Source organism: Neovison vison, chromosome 1, assembly GCF_020171115.1.
Source record: "Neovison vison isolate M4711 chromosome 1, ASM_NN_V1, whole genome shotgun sequence".
NCBI classification, from domain to species: Eukaryota; Metazoa; Chordata; class Mammalia; order Carnivora; family Mustelidae; genus Neogale; species Neogale vison.
In genome coordinates, this window is record NC_058091.1 from 276,024,018 (window position 1) to 276,045,874 (window position 21,857).

Sequence of the window (21,857 nt, forward strand, 5' to 3'; positions counted from 1 at the left end):
TGCTTCCCTCTCTCTCTCTGCCTGCCTCTCTGTCTACTTGTGATCTCTGTCTGTCTGTCTGTCTGTCAAATAAACAAACAAAATCTTTAAAAAAAGAATACGTGGGTTTTCAGCTGTGTGGGGTTAGTGCTCCTAACCCCGTGTTGTTTAAGAGTCAAGTGTATATTCTGCATAGGGCAAGGTTAATTTGTGGGGGTGGGATATGCCTGCAGAAAATTAATGGATATTGGAAAATTGTTATAGGCCCCTTCCCAGTCTGGTGGGATGCTAATGGGTTCCTTTTCCAGTTCAAAAATTATAATTGAATAACGCCGAAGGCTTATTTCTGAATCTTTTTTTGGGGGGTGGTGGATGGATAGGCCTGGGCTTCTCTATTCTGAAAAATACTTGATTTATTCTAAAAACTTAGCAAGAATGAAGAAAGGGCAGATTTTTCAAAAAGGAAAAAGAAATCTCCAGTGTTCCTTATTTGCTCTGGTTTGTGTGGCTTCCAGCAACGATGAAATGCCCTTATCATCACCAAAGCAAACTGTGTTCAAACTTTGGGAGGAGCCTGCTATTTTCCCAAGCTGGAATGTCATGGGACTGAACCTCTCCTACCATGACAAGGACAATCGGTTTAATTAGTAGCCTCTTCCTACTTTGTGTCTCTTTTTCATTTCAATTATAGACCTCTTTTCCAGGGAGGCAACAGTGCCTTGGCAAAGCCGAGCTTGGCATCTTCCTCAATGTCGCGCCCCATCACTCCACCCAGGCCAAGAGACGCTGTGCACTATCACAGTGACAACTTGGAAGCAAGTTGGGAGGGAGGCTGCCAGACCAGCTGGCACCAGATTAAGGGAAACCAAGTCAGTGAGGTTAAGATGGGACAATCTGTTAAGAATCAGAAATCAAGAAAATAGTGCAGGGGCGCCTGGGTGGCTCAGTGGGTTAAGCCACTGCCTTTGGCTCAGGTCATGATCTCAGGGTCCTGGGATCGAGTCCCGCATCGGGCTTTCTGCTCAGCAGGGAGCCTGCTTCCCTTCCTCTCTCTCTGCCTTCCTCTATGCCTACTTGTGATTTCTGTCTGTCAAATAAATAAATAAAATCTTAAAAAAAAAAAAAGAAAATAGTGCAGAAAAACGGGGCATATCGGAGAGGCTGAGAATCAGAGCAAGGTCAGGAGAGGCGGTACTGGGCAGTCTGGCTCTCCTTGGAGAGGACACAGACAAGGAAGGAGGGAGTGTGACTGTCATTCAGCGTGTTGAGCTCTGTCACTGAGGAAGGGCTGGTGGGGTGGCCTAGGGAGGGAATGGGAAAGGGGAAATGAAATTTCATTACGTACTGTTATGTCCCTACAAATGCCCTGGGCCCTGTAGTGGGCAAGTGTTTTTTGCCTGGCCAATATTCTTCCCTCTTCTTCCAGGAACAGCACCAGGGTTTACCCAGGTGGTCCTACATATTCCCCACATCAGTCCATGTGGTTAAGCTGGGCTGACCCCACCAATAAGTATATTCCAATTCTATGGTCACAGCTATTGGTTTGGAGATTCCTCTGAGATTGTCCAGTGAGAACCAGTCCCAAGCTGAGCTATGAGAAAAGAGAAGCTCTCCTTCCCCTGGAGATGCTGTCTGATAGGCTTATATCCTAAAGCAGCTGGTGTCCAGCTCTCCCATCATGAAGGGCAGCCTTCCTGAGAATAAAACCAACACAGGACGAAGTGGAGCCAGGATGGCAGGATACTCCAAATGCATTCATCTGAGTCCTGGATTCAGCTGGGCCTGAAGCAAGCCCTCCATCTGGGTGTTTTATTATGGGAGCTGATAAATTTCCGTTTTGGCTTGAGCCATTTCAGTATAATTTCTGCACTTGCAACCAAAAAGTTTCTGACTACCTATAAAGATACTCCTGTATGTGTCCTTTACTCTCACATGACTATCCTACTCACAAGACATCTGACACTAGATGTGTGTTGGGGGCTGGATTTCCACACCAAGCAATTCTCTGAGACACCAGCTGGGTGTCCTACAGCTTACCTCAGTTCTGAAACTATTTACCTGGAAAGATCGTCAGACCCCACAGGTTAAGCGTTCAGTCTCACAAGGCTGCCTCTTCAGATGCCAACCCAAGTCCCAGGTTGTCAGACCCAGGTTGCTTCTGACCAACTGGCTATAAATTGGGGTCCCCATTCCCTCCAAGCTGGGTTCAATAATTCGCTAGAACAGCTCATGGAACTCAGGGAAACACATTTACCTACAATAAAGGTTAGAGATGAGCATCCAGCTGGAGGAGATTCGTAGGACAAGGTGTGTGGGAAGAGACTCGGAGCTTCCATGTCCCCTCCTGACCCACCACTCCCCCAGAACCTCCACAGGTTCGGCCACCCGGAAGCTCTCCAGACCCCATCCTTTGGGGACTGCTATGGAGGCTTCATCACATAGGCATGATCCCCCATTACCTCAGGCTCCAGCCCCTCCCCCTGCCCCTCTTGGAAGATGGGAGATGGGGCTGGAAGTTCCAAGCTTCCAATCATGGCTTGGTCTTCCTGGTGATCAGCTCCCATCTTGAATCTCTCCAGGACCCCATCCAGCCACCTCATTCACAAAAGACACTCCTATCACCACCCACCCAGGAAATTCCAGGAGATTCAGGAACTCTGCATCAGGAACCAGGGTCAAAGACTAATTTTAAAACAATAGATGCTCATAGTGCTCTTAACACTTAGGAAATTGCAGAGATTTTAGAAGCGCCGTGCCAGGAACTGGGGACAGAGACCAATAGCTTTACTTTCTATTATTTCACACTAACATATCCATGAGAAGTTGAATGACTTAGAGAAAGACTCTAAGTCTCAGAGAAAGTGACTTGCTTCCGGTTTCATGGCTAGAAGTGGTGAAATTGGAATCCAAACCTGTTTCATTCCAACCATGTATCTCATGACATCATGGAACCTCAAAGACCAACCCCTGAGTGGCTGAGAGCTGTGGGCACGTGTCATGGGATATAGGAATCTCGAGTTCTAGATTTTTAGTTTTTGCTTTACCAGAAATGCTGTGTATGACCTTGGAATAACATCACAGGTCTTAGGGCTCACTTTTCTCATCTGTAAAACGAGGAGGGTTAACTAGCTGATAGCTAAAAGTCTCTTCCAGCGCTAAGGAAAAAAAAAAAATCAATAAGTTCATGATGCTAATGGAGCCTCGTACAAATGGAATCAATCGAAAGCTGGTTACAACAGTAGCCCGAGAGGAGGCTCCCATGATGCTAAACCCAATAACATGAGGGAGAGGACAGCCACTGCAGACGTAGTTTCAAAGCCGCCTGGAAATGCCACGATGAATTCTCGTCTGCAGCCCTGCATGTGATCCAGATTTCCTCTTTCCAGAAGAGTTTGTTTTGGGGCGCCTGGGTGGCTCAGTCTGTTGGGCATCTGCCTTGGGCTCAGGTCATGATCCCAGAGTCCAGGATCAAGTTCCACCAAGTCCTGCCAGGGGCTCCCTGCTCAGCAGGGAGCTGCTCATTTTCTCTCTCTCTCTCTCTCTCTCAAATAAATAAAATCTTAAAAAAAAGTCTTCTTTTATGACCTCTCATCCCATAGACCCTTTACCCCCACTACGGTGTAGATGCCTCTCCTCTCTAATCCTGCAGACTTGAAACTTTCTGGAAGGCCTCCCCCTTTCCTGGCTTTTCCTCAGCCCACATAGATCTCACCTGCTCCACAGAATCTGGCCAAGGCTGGTGGAACTTGCCCTCCTTTCTGAAGCACTGTTGTCTTGTGGCCTGGCCCCCATTCTCACCCCACAGCCCTGACTGCTCTTCCTCTTTCTCTGACAACCCCTCAGCCTCTTTGTGCCACCTGTTCCCCAGGTGGGCAACAGGTGGCACAAGGATTGACAGGGAAACAGAAAGGAAGGGAGGGAAGAGTGAGCTGAAGGCACTCCTCCCTCCCTTCCTCTCTGTTTCCCTGTCAATCCTGGGTGACTCCCCTGGTGCTGCCGCTTCCTCAAATCCTAGCCTGAGATTATCCCTTCCACGCCTGCGCTGTGTTCCTGAGCTCTGCTCCACATTTCTGACCGCCTTCTCGAAGGCTTCCTGGAATTTCAATCACAACCGGTCTCCGATGGAACTCGCTGTTTCTGTCCAGATCAGCTCCTTTCCCGGCCGCCCCCAGTTCCCCAGAGGGCAGCACCAGGCTTCCTCCCATCCAGGCTTGATGCTCTGATACAACTTTTGACTTCTTTTCCTTCAAACCCCATGTCTACTTGGTGGCCCCGGAGCAAAGCGGTGGGAATCCCACTGTCATCACGCGGGAGGCAGGTGAGTTCTCTGTCTGCTGCCACTACAGGTCTCCAGTCCTGCCCGCGGTGTCATGGCCTCCTCGCCGGTCTCCCACTTCCAGGTTCTTTCCTCCGAAGGTAACCTCTGTCTATCACACCATCCCCCTCTGAGGAGCAGCTCTGAGTTTGGGTCACTCATGCTCAGTCTTTCCACAAACTCTGTTGCCCAGTGAATCCCAAACAAACTCCTCACCCTGGAATGGGCCCCTGGGAAACCGGGGCCAACACCTTAGCTTTGCTCCTGTAGCTTTCTTTCTCCTCCACTCTGCACTCCTACTGCTCCCTGGGAAGCGTTCATGGTTTATCAGCTCTGTGCCTTTATCTTATTCGGAATCCCTACAATCTTTTCTTCTTCTTCTTTTTTTTTTTTTATAAAGATTTTATTTATTTTATTTGACAGATAGAGATCACAAGCAGGCAGAGAGGCAGGCAGAGAGAGAGGAGGAAGCATGCTCCCTGCCAAGCAGAGAGCCTGACGCGGGGCTCCATCCCAGGACCCTGGGATCATGACCTGAGCCGAAGGCAGAGGCTTTAACACACTGAGCCACCCAGGCACCCTGGAATCCCTACAGTCTTAACACCGTTGCTCCTTGGTTGAAAACTCTCCAATACCTTTTCATTGCACTTACTACAAAATCCAATTCCTAAACGGCTACAAAGCCCTATGGGGTAAGCCCCGTGTGCTAGACCATCCTTCCTGAGCCTCAGTTTACATAATTCAGCCACACTGGCTTTTTTCTCTGTTCCCTGAAGGGGTCAAGTTCTATTCTTTTCCTAGCGCATCACCAGACAGTCTCCTTCTCGTCCTTGGGGCTCAGTTTCAGTGCATCTCCTGGGCTCCTCCTTCCCTGGTTGCGACACTCTCTCCTGCTGGGCCCAGAGGTGGCTGCAGAATCCTTCTCAACACAGGGCTTACTGCAGGTGACTGCCATCAACTGGCCAGCTGTAACATGATTGACGAGCCCCCCCACAAGAGCTGTCCCCGTCTGCCATCCCCCAGCCACCGCCAGAAGGGAACACTGAGGCCTGGAGAGGCAAAGACACTCACCGTGAACCTGAGCATGAGTTAGCCCTTGAGTCAATATCCGACCCCAATTGTTCCTGCTCTTAGGCTATTGTTCGTCTGTTGTATCAAACTCTTTCCTGTTTTTAATTCCTCAAGATAGGTGGTCCCAAAGCATAGGAAGCTTTCTGGACCCACAGGGTGTGGAAGGAAGGCCTGGAAGGGCAGCAGACAGGGGTCCAGGGCAGGGGCTCAGCTGTGCATCGCCTGTTAAAGACAGAGCGAGCTGGTCATCAGAGGCAGGGGACAGCTGTTGTCATGGCGATGGACCAGCCAAGGAGCCAACCGCTAGACAAGCTGGTTCTTAGATCAGCACCTTACCAAATGCTTAAAACTTAAAAATGGCTTCCACCCTTTAGCAGGGCTGGGAAGAAAACCACAACTGTCCCTCCGTGGTGATCTATTTGGGTCTGAGTCCAGAGACGACACTGATAGTCCCAGCACAGCATTTTTGGATCCAGGAATAATTTTGTCCAGCTTCTCATTTTGGGGGTGCCCAGAGAGGCAGAATTATCTACTCAAGCCAGGGAGTAAACTCAGCTGAGGTCATGGCAGCGGGGGTGGGGTAGGCTACTGAAGGAGGCGTCCTCAGTGATGACCTTTTGGAGTCATAGGCCATCCCGCACAAACACCTTCCCAGTTACTTGAACCCACTCACCTCCAAGACCCTGCCGCTGATGTACCGGTCACAAGTCTCGCATTTGATGCCAAACTGGGAATGGTAGTCGGACTCGCAGTACGGAACGCCATCCCTGCGAGAGGAAATGCACACAGGGAGAGGAGGCTGGGGGGGGTGGTTCATGGGGGTTGTCACAGGCAAGTTCCTGGACCTGCAGCCAGTGATGACTGGATCGAGATTAGAAACACTGGGGGAGCTTGTTAAAAATGCAAACTCCCCAGACACCCCTCAGATCTATGGAATCAGAACCCTTGGGATGGGGGCCCAGGAATCTGCCTCTTGACAAACGTCCCAGGTGAACCTGGGAACCACTGGTCTGGGCTGCTGGCCACGGAGATCCCTCTTCTAGTCCCCTTCTATTTCTCTCCCACAAGTTCTCCACATCCACTTTCTTCTCTTTATCTCCAAGGACTCTTTTTAAAATGCATTGTAAAAATGGATGATGTTTTATTTTATTTAGAATAGGTAGTTGCATTTGGCACCTTATAAAGACATAAAGGGAGAAGTCTTCTCCCTCTTCCCAGCCCCTTCCAGGAGGTCATCGATGGGGTCAAGTTTTGGGCATAGCCTTCAGGGCTCCTCACCTGATAAAAAAAATTTTGCCTGTAGTGAATCATCTGACTGCTCCGGGTCAGGAGGTAAGAGGAACCTACCCTAACCCCTTCCCATGTGCTTATCAAGCAGTAGTAAGATTATTGTGAATCATTCTTACACTGCCCCCTCCTACTAACAGCCACTGACACGGATGGTTCGGTGTATGTATGGTGGGCCCTCGGATGGGGTTTTACATAGATTATTTCATTGAATCGTCACAGCCCTGGGAGGTCAGAACTATCCCTCTCCCTCTATCGTGTTGATGAGAAAACTCAACTCAGAGGACCTAAAGCTGGATTCAAACCCAGGCACTCTGGTCCCCTCCTCCCCTCACCCCCAGGTGGTCATGTGGCCTGAAGGACATGGCTGCCATATGCCCCGGGGCTCAGGCTCAGGCTCAGGCTCAGGGCCCGGCCTGTCATGACCACACACCAAATGGCTGCCAGAAGAACCCTCGTGATGACGGAGAGGGGCCTTTAAGGTGGACGTGGTGGTAGCTGGGGGCATCAGACAGCTCACCCCAGCTCTGGGCCCTGCCTGACTCTAAGGACCAAATCTGATGACATGGTTCTGTGGTGCTAACGCGTCCCTGAAGAGAGAGGGACGCCTCCCCCACTTTTGGGTGTAACAGAACTGGCTGACTCAGAGAGGTCCGAAGGACAGGCATGTCCTTGTTTCATCTCTAAGTTGTTGCCATGCTGGGATTGCTGGAGCCCACCCCGAGAGGCAGGGAGCGTGTGTTCTCCTGAAAGAGAGGGCCCTGCAAAGGCCAGTGGTCAGACTGTTGTTTGAAGGCCCCTGAGACAAGCCTCCTCCCACCCCTGCCAACCCTCTGCCCTCTGTGGGTGTGGGAGGGTGACTGGGCTCAGGGAGAAAGTCATTGGTCAGGAGGTGGGTACAATGAGCCAGCAAAATTTGTGTATGCATGCCAATCCTGCCTTGTTTGGACCTGGGGTCAGGAGACCTTGGGGAATTTGAAATAGCCCTGATTCTAAAAACACGGAGATGGTCCAATTCGTATTCACTAGACACTTATAAGGCTGGTGTCTCAGCCTTGGCACCACCCTGTGAGGTAGGTCTTCCTATCCCTGTTTTTATAAATGAGGAAACAGACTCCAAAGGGTTAAGTCCCTTGCCGAGATCACCCAGGCCGGGCTGCTAACCCAGGCATCAAACCCGGAGGCGGTGTCTCTCCGGTGCCTGCCACTGCGCCAGCAGCCGGATGAGGAGCCCAGCGCCAGGCTGCAGAGGCCTTCGGAGTGCTGGGCCTCCTTGAGAGGAGCTCTGCCTGAACCCCACACCCCTGGCGGAGGCTCACAGACTCAAGGACTCCAGGCTGCAGACTCAGTAAGGGCACTTCTTACTTGGCAGGCACGGAGCGAGATGCCAACCTCCTCCTAGCATGGCCTTCAAAGCTCTCGGTGCCGTGACCTCAGCTCCCCTCTGCAGCCTGGGACCATGGTGCACCTGCGCACACGTCGGAGCTCCGGGAAGACACGATGGTTGTGTCAGGCACCAGCCCGCCCTTGCCCAGGCTGGGCATTCCGCCTACAAGCTTTCCTTCTGTGTGTTTTCAAATCTTACCCTCGTTTTCAAGGTCTGGCTCAAAGAGTGCTGTCTTCCATGAAGCTCTCCCAGATTCCAGATTTCACTCCCTGCTAGTTAGAAGTGCTCCTTTCTTTCTCAGAATAATCAGAGACTGTCACTTGGACCTCTGACCCAGACAGCGCTGTCTGGCGGCATCCGTGTTCCCTTTCTGCCCATAGCCTCACCTGGTTTTCCTTCCCACTCCCAGTTACTGTGAGTCACAGAGGGCTGCTCTCTGGCTCTAGGAGTCACGTCCTCCTGGCCAGTGATTGGTCAGGAATGGGAGTATGACCCAAGGGTGGCCACATCAGGGACAACCGTGGGACTCTTGCTGGGGTCCTTGGGAAAGGGGCCTCCGTCTCTCTGCTGGGCTTGCTACACTGGTAGAATGGAACCCTGAGATGCCGGTGATCATCTTTAATACCCTTGGGAGAGGACTTATTGAGAATAAATCCAACACAGAGGAAGGGAGAGCTGAGGGCGGGTAGGAGGGGAGAGAGAGAGAGACCACTGCAATGCCAGTAACATCTTTAAGCCCCTGAATTCAGCTGTGCTGGAAGTTAGCAGGCCTCTGGCCTTCCCATTTCTGAGCCAATAAACTCATTTTTGCTTAAGTGGGTTTGAACTGGGTTTTCTGTTGCTTATAATCCAAAGGGTCTGAAAGAACAAAACTCTTGAGCTCCCCATCACCTAAGTCCTGGTAATTTTTTTTATGTATCTAGTTTATCTCCCTTGTTAGACAATAGCTCTCCTGACGGAGAAACCCAGACACGCTACGGTTTTACGTGCTTGCCCTATCCTGGCAGTGGGTCAGCCTGCGCCCCAGCAGTGTCTGGCTCAGACAGCATCAGCGCTGTGAGGGGCTGTGGCCGTCAACTTCTTTCCGGTGCCTGATTTTGGGAATGTGGTCATTAGAGTCTGGAGGTAAGGGGGGGGGCGGGGCTCCTCCTGTGGGACCCAGTGTGGCCCCTGGGGGTGGGGTCCTCTCTGCTGATAGCTTCCCGTGTCCCTTGTATCTCATCTCAATTCAATTCATTCAACAACTGTATTGTTGGCCAGGGGATGGGCATCGCGCTAACGGCAACAGCAGTAAAAAAGAGACACCCCGCCTAGGCGAGGATGACATTAAATATCATCACAGAGCAAGTTACTTACTTCCTCAAGCCTCTGCTTTTACAGTTTTTAAAATGGGGACAGACGCCTCATGGGGGGAGTTGTGAGGTTTAATGCGGTAACCCTTCCACGGCCATTAGCATATCCTTTGTATGTCATAAAACCTTGGTGAACGGTAGCTAGGGTTATCATCATTGCCAGAAGTTAACATGGATGAGAGTATGATTGCAAACGGTGTGAGCCTGCGTGAAGGGAACAGACCCCGGGAGGGCTGGGGTTGGGGGAGCGGAGGCAGCAGGGACCGTAGGAGATCTCCGGGGAAGCGGCTGGCTGCAGACAGAGACCAGAGGGAGGGGAGGAGAGAACAAGGCAGGAGGAGCATCTCGGGGAGAGGAAGCGGCATGGAAGGGCCCGGAGGCTGGAGAGCTGTTCTTTGTGGCTGTGGGAGTGTGGTGGCTGGAGGCCAAGTGGAAGGAGGTGGCCCGGGAGATCCAGGTGAAGGTCCCCTGGGGCAGGCCGGTGAAATGCAGGGGTCCTGGAAGCCGGGCAGGGATGGGGAAGGGGGAGACACCCACTTGCTGATGTACTCCCCGGTAAGGATCACGCTGCAGGTCTGGCACTTGAAGCAGCTGACGTGCCATTGCTTGTCCAGCGCCAGGAGTGACTGGCCATGCTTGATCTCCTCTTTGCACCCAGCGCAGTCTGCAAAGACAAGGGGACGCCACTGAGAAGAACATCCCAGGGCCCCTGACCTCTGCTGTCCTCTCAGTCCCGGGGATGGAAACCCCTTCCTGAAAAGTGGCCTTCCCATAGCAGCTCCCAGCTTGGCCCGGGCACCTGCCCGAGCTCTACCAGGTGGAAGCAAGGACCCCGGAGCCCGGGCTGGACAGGAGGACTGGATGTGAGGGAGAAAGAAAGACATGCTAGGATTCCTCCAGAAAACTCTCTATCATCCCGGCCGCTCTTCATCCCTCACAGACAGACCCTGTCCCGCGTCTGGCCTGCCCTCAAACAGCTAACGAAGTGCACTACTATTTGTGGCCTGGGCAACGGTCGCATCAGCAGCACCTGGGAGCCTGCAGACCTACTGAAGGTCTCCAAGCAGAGTCAAGTCGAGCAGCACAGCTGCAGGGGATAAGCTCAGTATCTAATTTTTTCCTGCTCTTGGACCGTATGCTCCATGACAAGGACCCTGTCTGTGTTTTGTGCGTAAATGCACTCTCTGTGCTGTGCTCAACACATAGTAGGAACTGGATGAGCATGAAGGAGAGGACCTCGTAGCACCCAGGACAGAGTTTCCCATGCCTGCCCCTCCCCCAACATGCTTATAGTATGTGGAACATGCCCCTCGCCAAGGGTTAGAGTCTGGTAAGACTTACCCCAACCAGGGGCTGTTCTCACTCCCCATCCTCATCACCCTGGAACGCGCGCCAGGGCCCCAGAACATGGCGGCTGGCCTTCTGCCTGTTGCTCAAGCCCTGTCTGCGGGGGCAGGAAAGGGAGGCAGCATCCAAGGTGCTTGGCAGATGCTGGGAATGCAGGCCCACTCTGGGGGGGGAAAGGGTCATGGGACAAAGTTTACCAGAGGACGAGCCTCTCTATTGGCACCACCAGACAGATGCGTACTTCGGGGCGGTGGGGGGAAGAGAAACTGCAGATCAAGTTGGGAGAGGCTGGCCAGAAGCCGTCGTGTCCAGCTGGGAGCCAGGCCTGGGAGAGAAGATGAAGCGGCCTGTCGAGGAAGGGGGTGTGCCCAGCTGACTGCGGGGAGGGTCTGAACCCCATTGAAGTGCTTGGAGGAGGCAGCTCCCACGGTTCCCGCCTCTTGGCTCCCTAGCCTTTCTTTCTTTTCTTAAAAAACATTTTATTATTTATTTGATAGACAGAGAAAGGGCACAAGTAGGCAGAGCAACAGGCAGAGGGAGAGGGAGAAGCAGGCTCTCCCACGCAGGGTTTGATCCTAGGACCCTGGGATCATGACCCAGGCTAGAGGTAGTGGTTTAACCACTGAGCCACTCAGGCACCCCTCTCTAGCACCTTTTGAACATCCCTTAGCACAGGCTGGGGCGGGAGGGGCTCCCATTGCAAAATGCTTCGAGCCCCAGGCCTTCAGATGGGGGCTGGGAGAACAGCTTTGGGATTTCTTCTCCTTCCTCACTCTTCCGGAAAAAGTCTACCCACCTGCATCCCAATAATCGCAGCCTTTAGAATGTAATCGTTTAGAGATTATCAGGCACCCCCTCTCCTTTTATAGACATGACTCGCGCATGCTCAGCACAGAAGAACTTGAGGGCTCAGGGGTCAAGGACTGAACCCTGCATACTGAACCTGTGTCCAGGGCCTCCTTGATAGACTTAGATAATTCCACAGGGGCACAGGGTTCACAGAACCCTTAGTCACAGTTCCACCTAATGCGGGAACCTACAACATTCTTGACAGGTGGGCACCGTCCTCTGCTTAACTGCCTCCAGGGGTAGGAAGCTCACCCCCTATGGAGGAAGCCCCTTTTGCCTTTGGACAGGCAAAATAGTCACAAGTGCGTTCTTTATTTTTTTTTTTCATTTTCATTTTTAAAAATATGTATCCTATAAAGGTTTATTCTTTTTTGTTTTGTTTTGTAATTCCATTTTTAATTTCCTATTTGATTTTTTTTTTATCTGAAGTGTCGCTGACATACACTATTACATCAGTCTCGGGCATACGATAGTGACTCAAAAACTCTACACCTTACACTGTACTCAGCATAAGGGTAGCTCCCATCTGTCCCCACACACCGCTGTCACCGTGTCACTGGCCATGTTCCCCATGCTGTGCCTTTCATCCCCATCACCTACCCATCGCATAACTGGAAGCCTGCGCCTCCCACCCTCCTTCACCCATTTTTGCCCATCCCTTCTCCCCTTCACCTCTGGAAACCATCAGTCTGTTCTCTGTATTTGTGGGCCTGTTTCTGTTTTTTTTTTGGTTTGTTTGTTCATTTATTTTGTTTTTGAGATTCTACATATATGGGAAATCATACAGTATTTTTCTCTCTCTGTCTGACTTATTTCACTTAGCATAATACCCTCTAGGTCCATCCACATTATTGCAAATGGCAAGATTTCATTCTTTTTTTGTGACTGAGTAATATTCCAGGGTATATATCTGCCACATCTTTATCCATTCATCAATTGATAGGTATTTGGGTCATTTCAATATCTTGGCTATTGTAAACAATACTGCAATAAACATAAGGGTGCCTATGTCTTTTTAAACTAGGATTTTTGTTTTCTTTGGGAAAATGCCCAACAGTGGAATTACTGGATTATATGACATATCTATTTTTTTAAGATTTTATTAATTTATTTGACAGAGAGAGATCACAAGTAGGCAGAGAGGCAGGCAGAGGGAGAGAGAGGGGGAAGCAGGCTCCCCACTGAGCAGAGAGCCCGATGCGGGGCTCGATCCCAGGACCCTGGGATCTTGACTGGAGCCAAAGGCAGAGGCTTTAACCCACTGAGCCACCCAGGCACCCCTATTTTTAGTTTTTTTTTTTTTAGGAACCTTCATACTGTTTCCCACACGGGCTGCACCAATCCACATCCTCACCAACACTTGTCATTTCTTGTCCTGACTGCCCCCTTTTTTTTTTTTTTAGAGAGAGAGAGCGTGTGTGGGTGTGGGGGAGGGTTAGAGGGAAAGGGAGAGAGAATCCCAAGCAAGCTCCATGCTGGGTGTGGGATTTGAGTTCACAGCCCTGAGATCATGGCTTGAACTGAAAAGAAGAGCCAGACCTTAACTGACAGAGCCACGCAGGGGCCCCATGACTGCCTTCTTTATATGGACCTGAGACCTGACTCTTTGTGATGTCCCTTATTTTACGCAATAAGAACTACTTCCTTTGCCTCCTGACATCGCCTTCAAATATTTAGAGACAACTGCAGTTTCTCTCTTCTCCCTCCTTCCTTACACCTCACTTTTCCTTGCTTGATGGGGTCATTCTCCCACCAACTTCATTGTTGACTCCATGGACTCGGTGTATTAGAGCCAACAACACAAAGCCCCGCCTCTCCAATGGATCTCATTTGAATACCGCATCCTATGTGGCCGCATTCTCCTCCCGAGTCCCATCTCCTTAAGTTGCTGTGATGCGTCTGCGATGGACGTGGTACCTTGAGTCAAAATTCAGGAGGCCGCGCGGGGGCGTGGTTAGAGGCTGGGCCAGGAGGACAGAGTGAATGGTGAGAGGCGGGCTGAGGGCACAAGCCCAGCCCCCTCACGGACTGGTCGTGTGACCTCACAGCCCCGGCTTCCCCATCTGACCGGCTCCCTTACCGCACTGGTGTGAAGATGTGCTGCTTTCAGGCCTGTAAGGACTCAACACGCGAGCCCAGCGAATGGTCGCCGTCATCCTTACTTCATGTTCTTATGTTTCTGGCCCATATTCTGTGCTCGGTCCTGTCTCTGGTCTGAGGCCAGGAGAATTTTCCTGTTGCCGGAAAGGCCTGTGGATTCCCTGAGGATTCTGGGATGCCTCCTCTAGGTGGTTTTCCTTTTCATGTTATACCGCAGGTCCTCAGATTGATCAAGACCCCGTTCTCCTTCTTCTTCCTCCTCCTCTGAGCCTTGACTCCCGGTGGAGCTTCAGGCGCCAGCCGGGAGCCCGTGAGTCTGGTACAACAAACAGGCACAGTCAGGAGAGCGACCGCCTGCCCCGCGGTGGTTGCTGTGCAGCCAGCTGTCCGCTCCTCGGATGCTCCTCTCTCTTCCAAGATTACAACCTTCAGCTGGCAGAAAGTGTGAGTCCACCACCTGTTCCCCCAAGTCCCTCAGTCTCCTGAGGTCTCTAGAGACTGCCGGCAGTCATTTTTAGCTTTTCTTGACTGTGTCATACATTCCATCTAGATCAACGAAAATGAGGGGGTTTTGTGAGTCATAGCAAGTCAAAGCATTCCTTGCTTTAGATAACGAGTCCGGGAAGACATGACCCTTCCCTGTTAGCCAGTCATTTCTCTGGTATAGGGTGTGAAGGGAAGAGGCCCCAGGGCCAGACTGCCTGGTCCCACACTCCGGTTTCATTACTTACTATTTGTGTGACTCTGGGCAAGTCATTTACACTCTTTGGGTCTCAGTTGTCTCATCTATAAAACAATTACTTTTCTCTCCCTCATCGAACTATAATGAGATATTATGTATAGACATTGTGTACAGAAAACTTAATGCATTGCCTGACAATAGTAACAGTCAATCAGTGTTAGCAGTGGTGATGATGGTGATGGTGGTATTGGTGGTGGTGGTAATGGCAGTGACAGTTGTGATGGTGATGGTGGTGGTGGTGGTGACAACTGGGATGGTAGTGTTGGTGTTGGGAGTGATGGTGGTGACAGTTGTGATGGTGACAGTGGTGATGGTGGTGACAGTGGTGATGGTGGTGACAGTTGTGATGGTGATGGTGGTGGTGCTAGTGACAGTTGTGATGGTGATGGTGACAGTTGTGATGGTGATGGTGGTGGTGCTAGTGACAGTTGTGATGGTGATGGTGACAGTTGTGATGGTGATGGTGACAGTTGTGATGGTGATGGTGGTGGTGCTAGTGACAGTTGTGATGGTGATGGTGACAGTGGTGATGGTTCGTAGTGATGGTGATTACAGTTGTGATGATGATGATGGTGGTGATGATGACAGTTGTGATGGTAGTGGTGGTGATGATGGTGACAGCTGTGATGGTAATGGTGGTGTTGGTGATGATGGTGACAATTATGAGGGTGGTGTTGGTGTTGGTGTGATGGTGGTGACAGTTGTGATGGTGGTGGTGGTGATGGGGATGGTGGTAGTGGTGGTGACAGTTGTGATGTTGATGGTGGTGTTGGTGTTGGTAGTGATGGTGGTGACAGTGGTGATGTTGATGGTTGTGGTGGTGGTGACAACTGTGATGGTAGTGTTGATGGATGTGGTTGGTGGTGACAGTGGTGATGGTGACGGTGGTGATGGTGGTGACGGTGGTGATGGTGGTGACAGTTATGACTGTGAAGCTGATGTTGCTCCCACTGCTGATTCCTCTTAGTGAGGATGGTGAGGAAACACTTATTTTTATAAAAAGTTATTTTTTCTTGATAGTTCCCGAGTCTTCTTCTTGATCTATTTTGAGTAGATAACTGCTCCTGCTGTTCCAGAACGTCTTTATTCACCCTCCAGGAGTGAAAGGTCACACCCCTATAGATAAAAATACATCAAGTTTTTCTTCCTCCTTTTTCTTTTTCCATGATACATTCTTCATCTCAGTCCTCTTTTGAATCTGGTTTTGGTTCCGTCTCTCCTTTGGGAACTCAGCAGACCTCCCAGCAACCTCTCTAGTTATCTTTTAGCAAGGACAGTGACCACCTTTCGGGAAAAAACACTTCCATGAGACATATCCCCATAGATCCACGGTTTGCAGTCTTTGCTTTGTGAGTAACAAGATGAGCCACGAGCCCGGGTCCTCCCCCTGGAGACTGCTTATATGCATACTTGCTTCTCATTATTCACTCGTCTTCACCTTCCTCTGTTTTTGGACTTGCAGAATTATGGTGGAGACATTTAGCACCTCTCCTCAAGGACACGCTCGCATACAGGATTCCCACACTCAGCCAAGGAACTGTCCCACCTCTCCGAGGTCCCTGATGCGTGTAATAATGCAGCACGAGCCAAGAAAAGTAACAGATTCAGGAATCGTACTCTCTCTTTGGTGTGCTTTCCAGATTAAATCTCCAAGTCCACAGCATCCTCACTTTATATTCAGAAAACATATTACACACCATGGCGTATGCTAGTCTGGCTCCTGGATACTAACACATTTGCTTTCCACAGAGCTGGGTAAACGGAGCCCCAGCAAGGCTCGCGCTCCCGGCTCCAGCCTGCCTCTCTCTACTGCCTCACACGCCATCCTGCTGGTCTCTGGGGGCCTTCACAGCATCAGTCACAGGGCCGTGGCCCTGCATCCAGCCCTGTTATCATCCTACACTAGGCTTTCAAGGAATCACGAAGGAGAACAGTGTGTGCACTCTGTTGAGATGGGAACCTACTCAGACCAGCAAAGTCTTCTTGAATGTCACCAAGGACGCTGAAGGAAGTGTTCTGCGCATTCTGCAAGCAGATCTGATTAGATCAGGAGAAAGGAATGGCGAAGGAGGAAGCCTTCCCATCGTCTTTCTCCCCAGCTCCCCACGGCAGGCTCTGATGGAGCCCCTGGGGGCCCAGCCCTGCTGACTCGGGGTGTTCTGTCTCAGCCCCTCGGAAGGATGCAGCCCCGGCCTGCTGACTCTCTCGGTGCCCGCGCCCACATGCAGGCAGCTAATGGACTTTCATTGATTTTGCTGTGGGGCCGGTTGGGCTGTCATGTAATGGGAAAGAACCCCTGAGCCTAGTGTGGTTTGCGGCAAGCCCTGGGAGCCAGGGTCTTGTGTGGGTGGGCACCTGCCGTCAGCAGCCCATCGAGGACATCTGGGACCAGTAATTTAGACATCTTACCACTAGACACACTTGAGTGGAATGGATGTTCCACGAATTCAAATGACTGTTCTGAAGTGCACTCCTGAGCCTCAGTTTCCCCCCAAATCTAGAGTTTGGTGATGAAATATAATATTCACTCTGGTGTTGTAGATATTCTCTTCATCTCTAAACACTGGTTCTCAGTCTTGGGAGCAGCAAATGCATCACCCAGGAAGCTTATTAAGAATGCAGACTTCTAGGTTCCTTTCTTAGAAGTCCAAAGTGGGGGCGGGGGCGGTGCCTGGGTGGCTCAGTGGGCTAAGTGTCTGTCTTCAGCTCAGGTCATGATCTCAGAGGCCTGGGGGCGAGCCCCACATCCGGTTCCCTGCTCAGCAGGGAGTCTGCTTTTCTGCTTTTCCCTCTGCCCCTCCCTGTCCCCTCCCCCGGCTCATGCTCTTTCTCTCTCTCTCTCTCTCTCTTGCTCTCTGTCAAGTAAATAAATAAAATATAAAAAAAAAGATTAAAGGGCACCTGGATGGCTCAGTGGGTTAAGCCGTTGCCTTCGGCTCAGGTCATGATCTCAGGGTCCTGGGTTCGAGTCCCGCATTGGGCTCTCTGCTCAGCAGGGGGCTTGCTTCCCTTCCTCTCTCTCTGCCTGCCTCTCTGACTACTTGTGATCTCTCTCTGTCAAATAAATAAATAAAATCTTAAAAAAAAATTAAAGAAAATTTAAAAAAAGAAGTCCAAAGTGGGCCTAAAAATTTGTATGTTTAGCATTATGCAGTGAAGGTTTCCCTGGGACACTTTCTAAGAGACACTAGCCCATCCCTTGTGGTTTGCTCCCCTATTTCTCCTTTTTAAGATGTGTCTGTGTATACTTTTTAGTGGCATTTGTAGAAATTGAGAACCCTTGGTGGCTTCTTCAGCCCTGTTCGGGTGCCCTGAGGAACACAGCTCCAGAAGGGAGATGAGATGGGGAGCCTAGCTCATCCCAGAAGAGCCCCACCCAAGCGGCCAAGCATGGTACAGGCTGTCACTGTTTCTAGTCAACAGCCTGCTTTCCCTGCATTTCTGCTTAAGGAAGCTGGTGAGTCTGGGCTGAATGCCAACTGGGTCAGGCTTCAGGAGTCCTCCAGGGTGGAAACCTCCCCCACTTCCCTCCAGGCCTGCAGGAACGGATGCCGGAGGCGGGACAGGGAGCCCTAGGACGCATGGCCCGCAGACACGGAGGTGCCTGGGGGGAGCACTCACGGCTTGGTCCACGGATCTTGATGGGCTTACTGCTGGTCATGGACTGGGAGCATGTCTGACACACGCATTCCTTCCCGCTGAAGGTCACCTTGTCTCCAATGGGGAAAGGCTTCCTGCAAGGGAGAGAGAAGAGAAATTCAACACCTCTTCTTTTGAGGGATTCCATGTCTATTGGTGAGCTGACAGAAGATGGGCTTGAAGCTCGCTGGCACCACACGCAGCCTGCCTTCTATTAGACAAGGTAAATTCAAGTGCTGTTCACAGTGCCAGACTGGCTGAATCAACTCAGTTGGGACCACGACGGGAACTGGAGGCCCACGTGGACCACTGGTATGACTAACAACAGGCCAATCGTGACATTTAGTGAAGCTCACATTTCTCATCTGTGAACGAATTGGTTAATAATTCCTCCCAGAGTTGCCCCATCTTCTCAGAAAGACTTTTTCCATCCCAACCTCCTCTATCCCCAAATATCAAGAAGAACTCACCAAATTCACCAAAATGTCTTCCTTTCACTAGCCAGGACCTTTAGAAAGCCACCAATAACCTCTTCCTCTCCTCTGTGATTGTGCAGTTTGGGTTTCAGAGTTCAGAGGTCTTGAACTTGTCCGTGTCCTGCCTCCCTAACAAAGATGAACTGTACATCGAGTCCCTGGCAGCGTCGAGCCCATCGTTCAGGGGCTCTTGCGCATGAAGTCTGGGAGAGCCCATTACACAGACTCTGAGGGCAGCCCCGGACATAGGCTTCCGGGGGCTCGCCTGCCCTTGTATTTGCAACGTGGGGCATGGGAGAGAGTGCTGGGGTGAGTTGGAGGAGCTGGTTTCTCATCGAGGCCCAGACACGGACTTCTGGTAAAGGACACGGCATGATGCTGGGGAAGGCACTGCTTCTGTGTGGGGCTTGACAGAAACTTCACTCTAAACTGTCTGGACCTGGGACACCTGGGTGGCTCAGATGGTTAAGCAACTGCGTTTGGTTCAGGTCATGATCTCGGGGTCCTGGGATTGAGTCCTACATCAGGCTCCCTGCTCAGTGGGGACCCTCTTTCTCCTTCCTCTCTCTCTCTGTCAAATAACTAAATAAATTCCTCAAAAAAACCAAAACCAAAACAAAAAAACCCCCAACATATGGACCTTACTGTGCTAGCCTCCAGTGAGTCTGGGATTCTGGGACCCAGCACCCAGGTTTTAGGAGATGGATGAGTGAATGGATTCCACTGGGTGATTTTATTTTCTTGTACACTGTGTCATTAGTCTCAGCAGGAACCCTAACTGGTAACTAACAGGTAGTTATTTTATGGGGAGAATAATCCATAAATTCCTTTCCTAATTAAAAAAAGCATACATTTATTCCAAACCACGTTTCTACATATGACTGAATCAGAACAGTCCATTAAATTTTAATGTATTTGTGGGCAAGGCTACCCACAAATACAGGCCTCCTTTATTTTTTGCATCTCCTTAATGCAGTGCTTGGCACACGGTGGACCCTTCACATATGTCTGCTGAGGTAACAAGGAACTGGGGCACAGGGCATGAGGGGGAGGGAAGGATGAACTTCCTATCGCCTACCAGCTTGCCCGAGAGGCTAGATGGTTGTCATATAATGACAAGAACAGCAAAAGCAGACACAATTACGTCCCCGTTACTGAGCTACAGTCTTTGCAAATACCATCTCATTATTTTTCACGAAAAGCCAACAATGTGGCAATGGTTTTGATGCCCGTTTTACCGATGAAAAAGCTGAGGCTTACAGAGAGGGCATCACTTGTCAGGGTCATGGGGGAAGGCTACAAACATATCTCTATACTACATGTGGCTGAGGGGGTAGGAGCTGGCCCAGTTGCCCCATTTCCAGAATGGGTTCAGGGCACTTGGTAGTTCCTCTGAGGACTTCTGACGGGAAATGGGAGGCTGAGGGCGGGGGCTCAGGTCCTCGCTCTGTCTGGATCTCTAGGCAAACTAGTGTTTCGCAGGAGATCACCTTTGACAGACAGGATTTGGCTGCTGTCACATCATTCTGCCCAGGACAGTCTAGAAATCCAAGTGTCCAGCATCCAGCCCTGGGAGCCCCCAGACCGCCACGGGGCCCAGGTGGAGGGGCCGGCCTCCCCCACCTGCTCACCTGCACAAGCTGCACACGAAGCACTTGGGGTGGTAGGTGCGGCCCAGGGCGGAGATGACCTCGCCGGTGATGAAGTCCCTACAGCTGTCGCAGCGGGTGCCGTAGAGCTGCTGGTAGTCCTGGGTGCAGATGTACTCCTGGTTCTTGAAGAAGAAGCCTGACTGGGCCAGGCCGCAGCCACATACTGCGGGGCACAAGGAGAAGATCGAGGGCAGGGTGAGTCCAGGGAAGGTTGGTCTGCACGAGGTTCTTGCAGGGGACAAGGCTGGCATGTGACTTGGTCATGAGTGGCCCCCAAATGGTGGCACATAGGACCTCGTGGGGCTAGTGTTCCTTAAAGTGTGTTCTGAAGACCCTTTGCATTGGAAGCAACCACGGGCTCCTTAAGAGGCTGATGCCTGGGCCTGAATCAGACCTCCTGGGGGCAAGGCCCCAGGGGTTTGCATTTTGGCGCACTCCCCAACTGATTCAGATGAGACCACTGACGTTGTACCCCCCTCTCGTGCATGGATGGAAGTTTAGGGCTGTGTGGCCCACACAAGGCCATACTATCTCATGAATTGGATAAGATCAGTTAAAATGTCCCTGGGTACTTTCCCTGTGTGTATGATTCTGTGCAAGGTGAAGACAATTTAGGATGGCAATGGGATGAATGGTTGGAAATTTATAATCTGCTCTCACCATAGACATAAAGAGTTGGTCTGTTCCAAGGCAAGAATGATAAAACGCAATCCCTGAACCATGAAGAGCTAACAGTATACGCCAAAAGACGACCTTATAGAATATATATCATGGACAACAGGCCATGGGCTGCAGCGGGTAGCAAGTGCCAGGAGTGGGGAGGAAAAGGGAACAAAGTTGTGGGGGAGGGATCATGGTAGGCTTCTTGGAGGAGGCGGCACTTAAGTTGAACCCTGAAGGTGGAAAATGAGCTAAAGCACACAAGCAGGAAGTTGCAAGTGATATCTGTGTGGTGGTGTGGTATTTTTAGGGTGTGAAGGGCAGTGATAACAGGAAGACATTGACAGGCCAGTTGGAGGAGAGCCTGAGTCCAGCTTAAGAAGTTTAGGCTTTGTGGGATATTGAGGAGCCATGGATGGTTTTTCTCCTAGTTTTTTTAAAACCTTAAAAAAATATTTTGAAACTCTCTGACATAAACAAAAGAAGAGAGAAGGTTATAATGATGTCCCATCACTCAGTTGCAAAAATGACCAATTGCATTGCTAGCTTTTGCACAGACAGGCAACGTATGTCACCAGGTCTTATGGGATATCCTTGCGGACAATATGAAGATGCATAGGGCCGATAACAGAGGAGTAGGTAGAGGTAGTTATAGGTGCTTTAACGACCGAATCATGTGGGACTCCCTACCTCCAAAGGACTTAGAAATGTGGGAAGTGAGATTTCTCTCCGAGGGTTAAGTTACAAAATCCACACCTAATGGGAAGGACAGAAAGAGGCAAAGTTTCTTCCAAGAAATCGAATGGCTCTTAGGGCCACCAGAACTGCTGAACATATTGATCTGGCTAAAGCAGGGGTGGCAGCCCAGAAGAGGCTGACCAGCCATCAGGGGAAGGCCACTGGGGAGCCCATTCCAACCCTTTGACCAGCCCCCTTGTTTTGAGTCTGTATTCACTATGTGACTTACAGTTTGACTTACTAGGTAGACTTTTGGGAGAGAA

The 21,857-nt window shown here is 50.8% G+C and overlaps 1 protein-coding gene across 5 annotated transcripts in view; it reads right to left on the minus strand.

Annotated features, from left to right (window-relative positions):
• Window positions 1-21,857, minus strand: part of ABLIM3 (actin binding LIM protein family member 3) — a 111,150-nt gene that overhangs the window by 42,824 nt on the left and 46,469 nt on the right. For all 5 annotated transcript variants that reach the window (XM_044231785.1, XM_044231809.1, XM_044231801.1 and 2 more), the window contains exons 4-7: window positions 20,176-20,359; window positions 18,051-18,163; window positions 9,929-10,055; window positions 6,039-6,132 (exon numbers count right to left, since the gene is read on the minus strand). In XM_044231785.1, coding sequence (XP_044087720.1) covers window positions 6,039-6,132; window positions 9,929-10,055; window positions 18,051-18,163; window positions 20,176-20,359 — 518 coding nt within the window. The remainder of the gene's footprint in view (window positions 1-6,038; window positions 6,133-9,928; window positions 10,056-18,050; window positions 18,164-20,175; window positions 20,360-21,857) is intronic.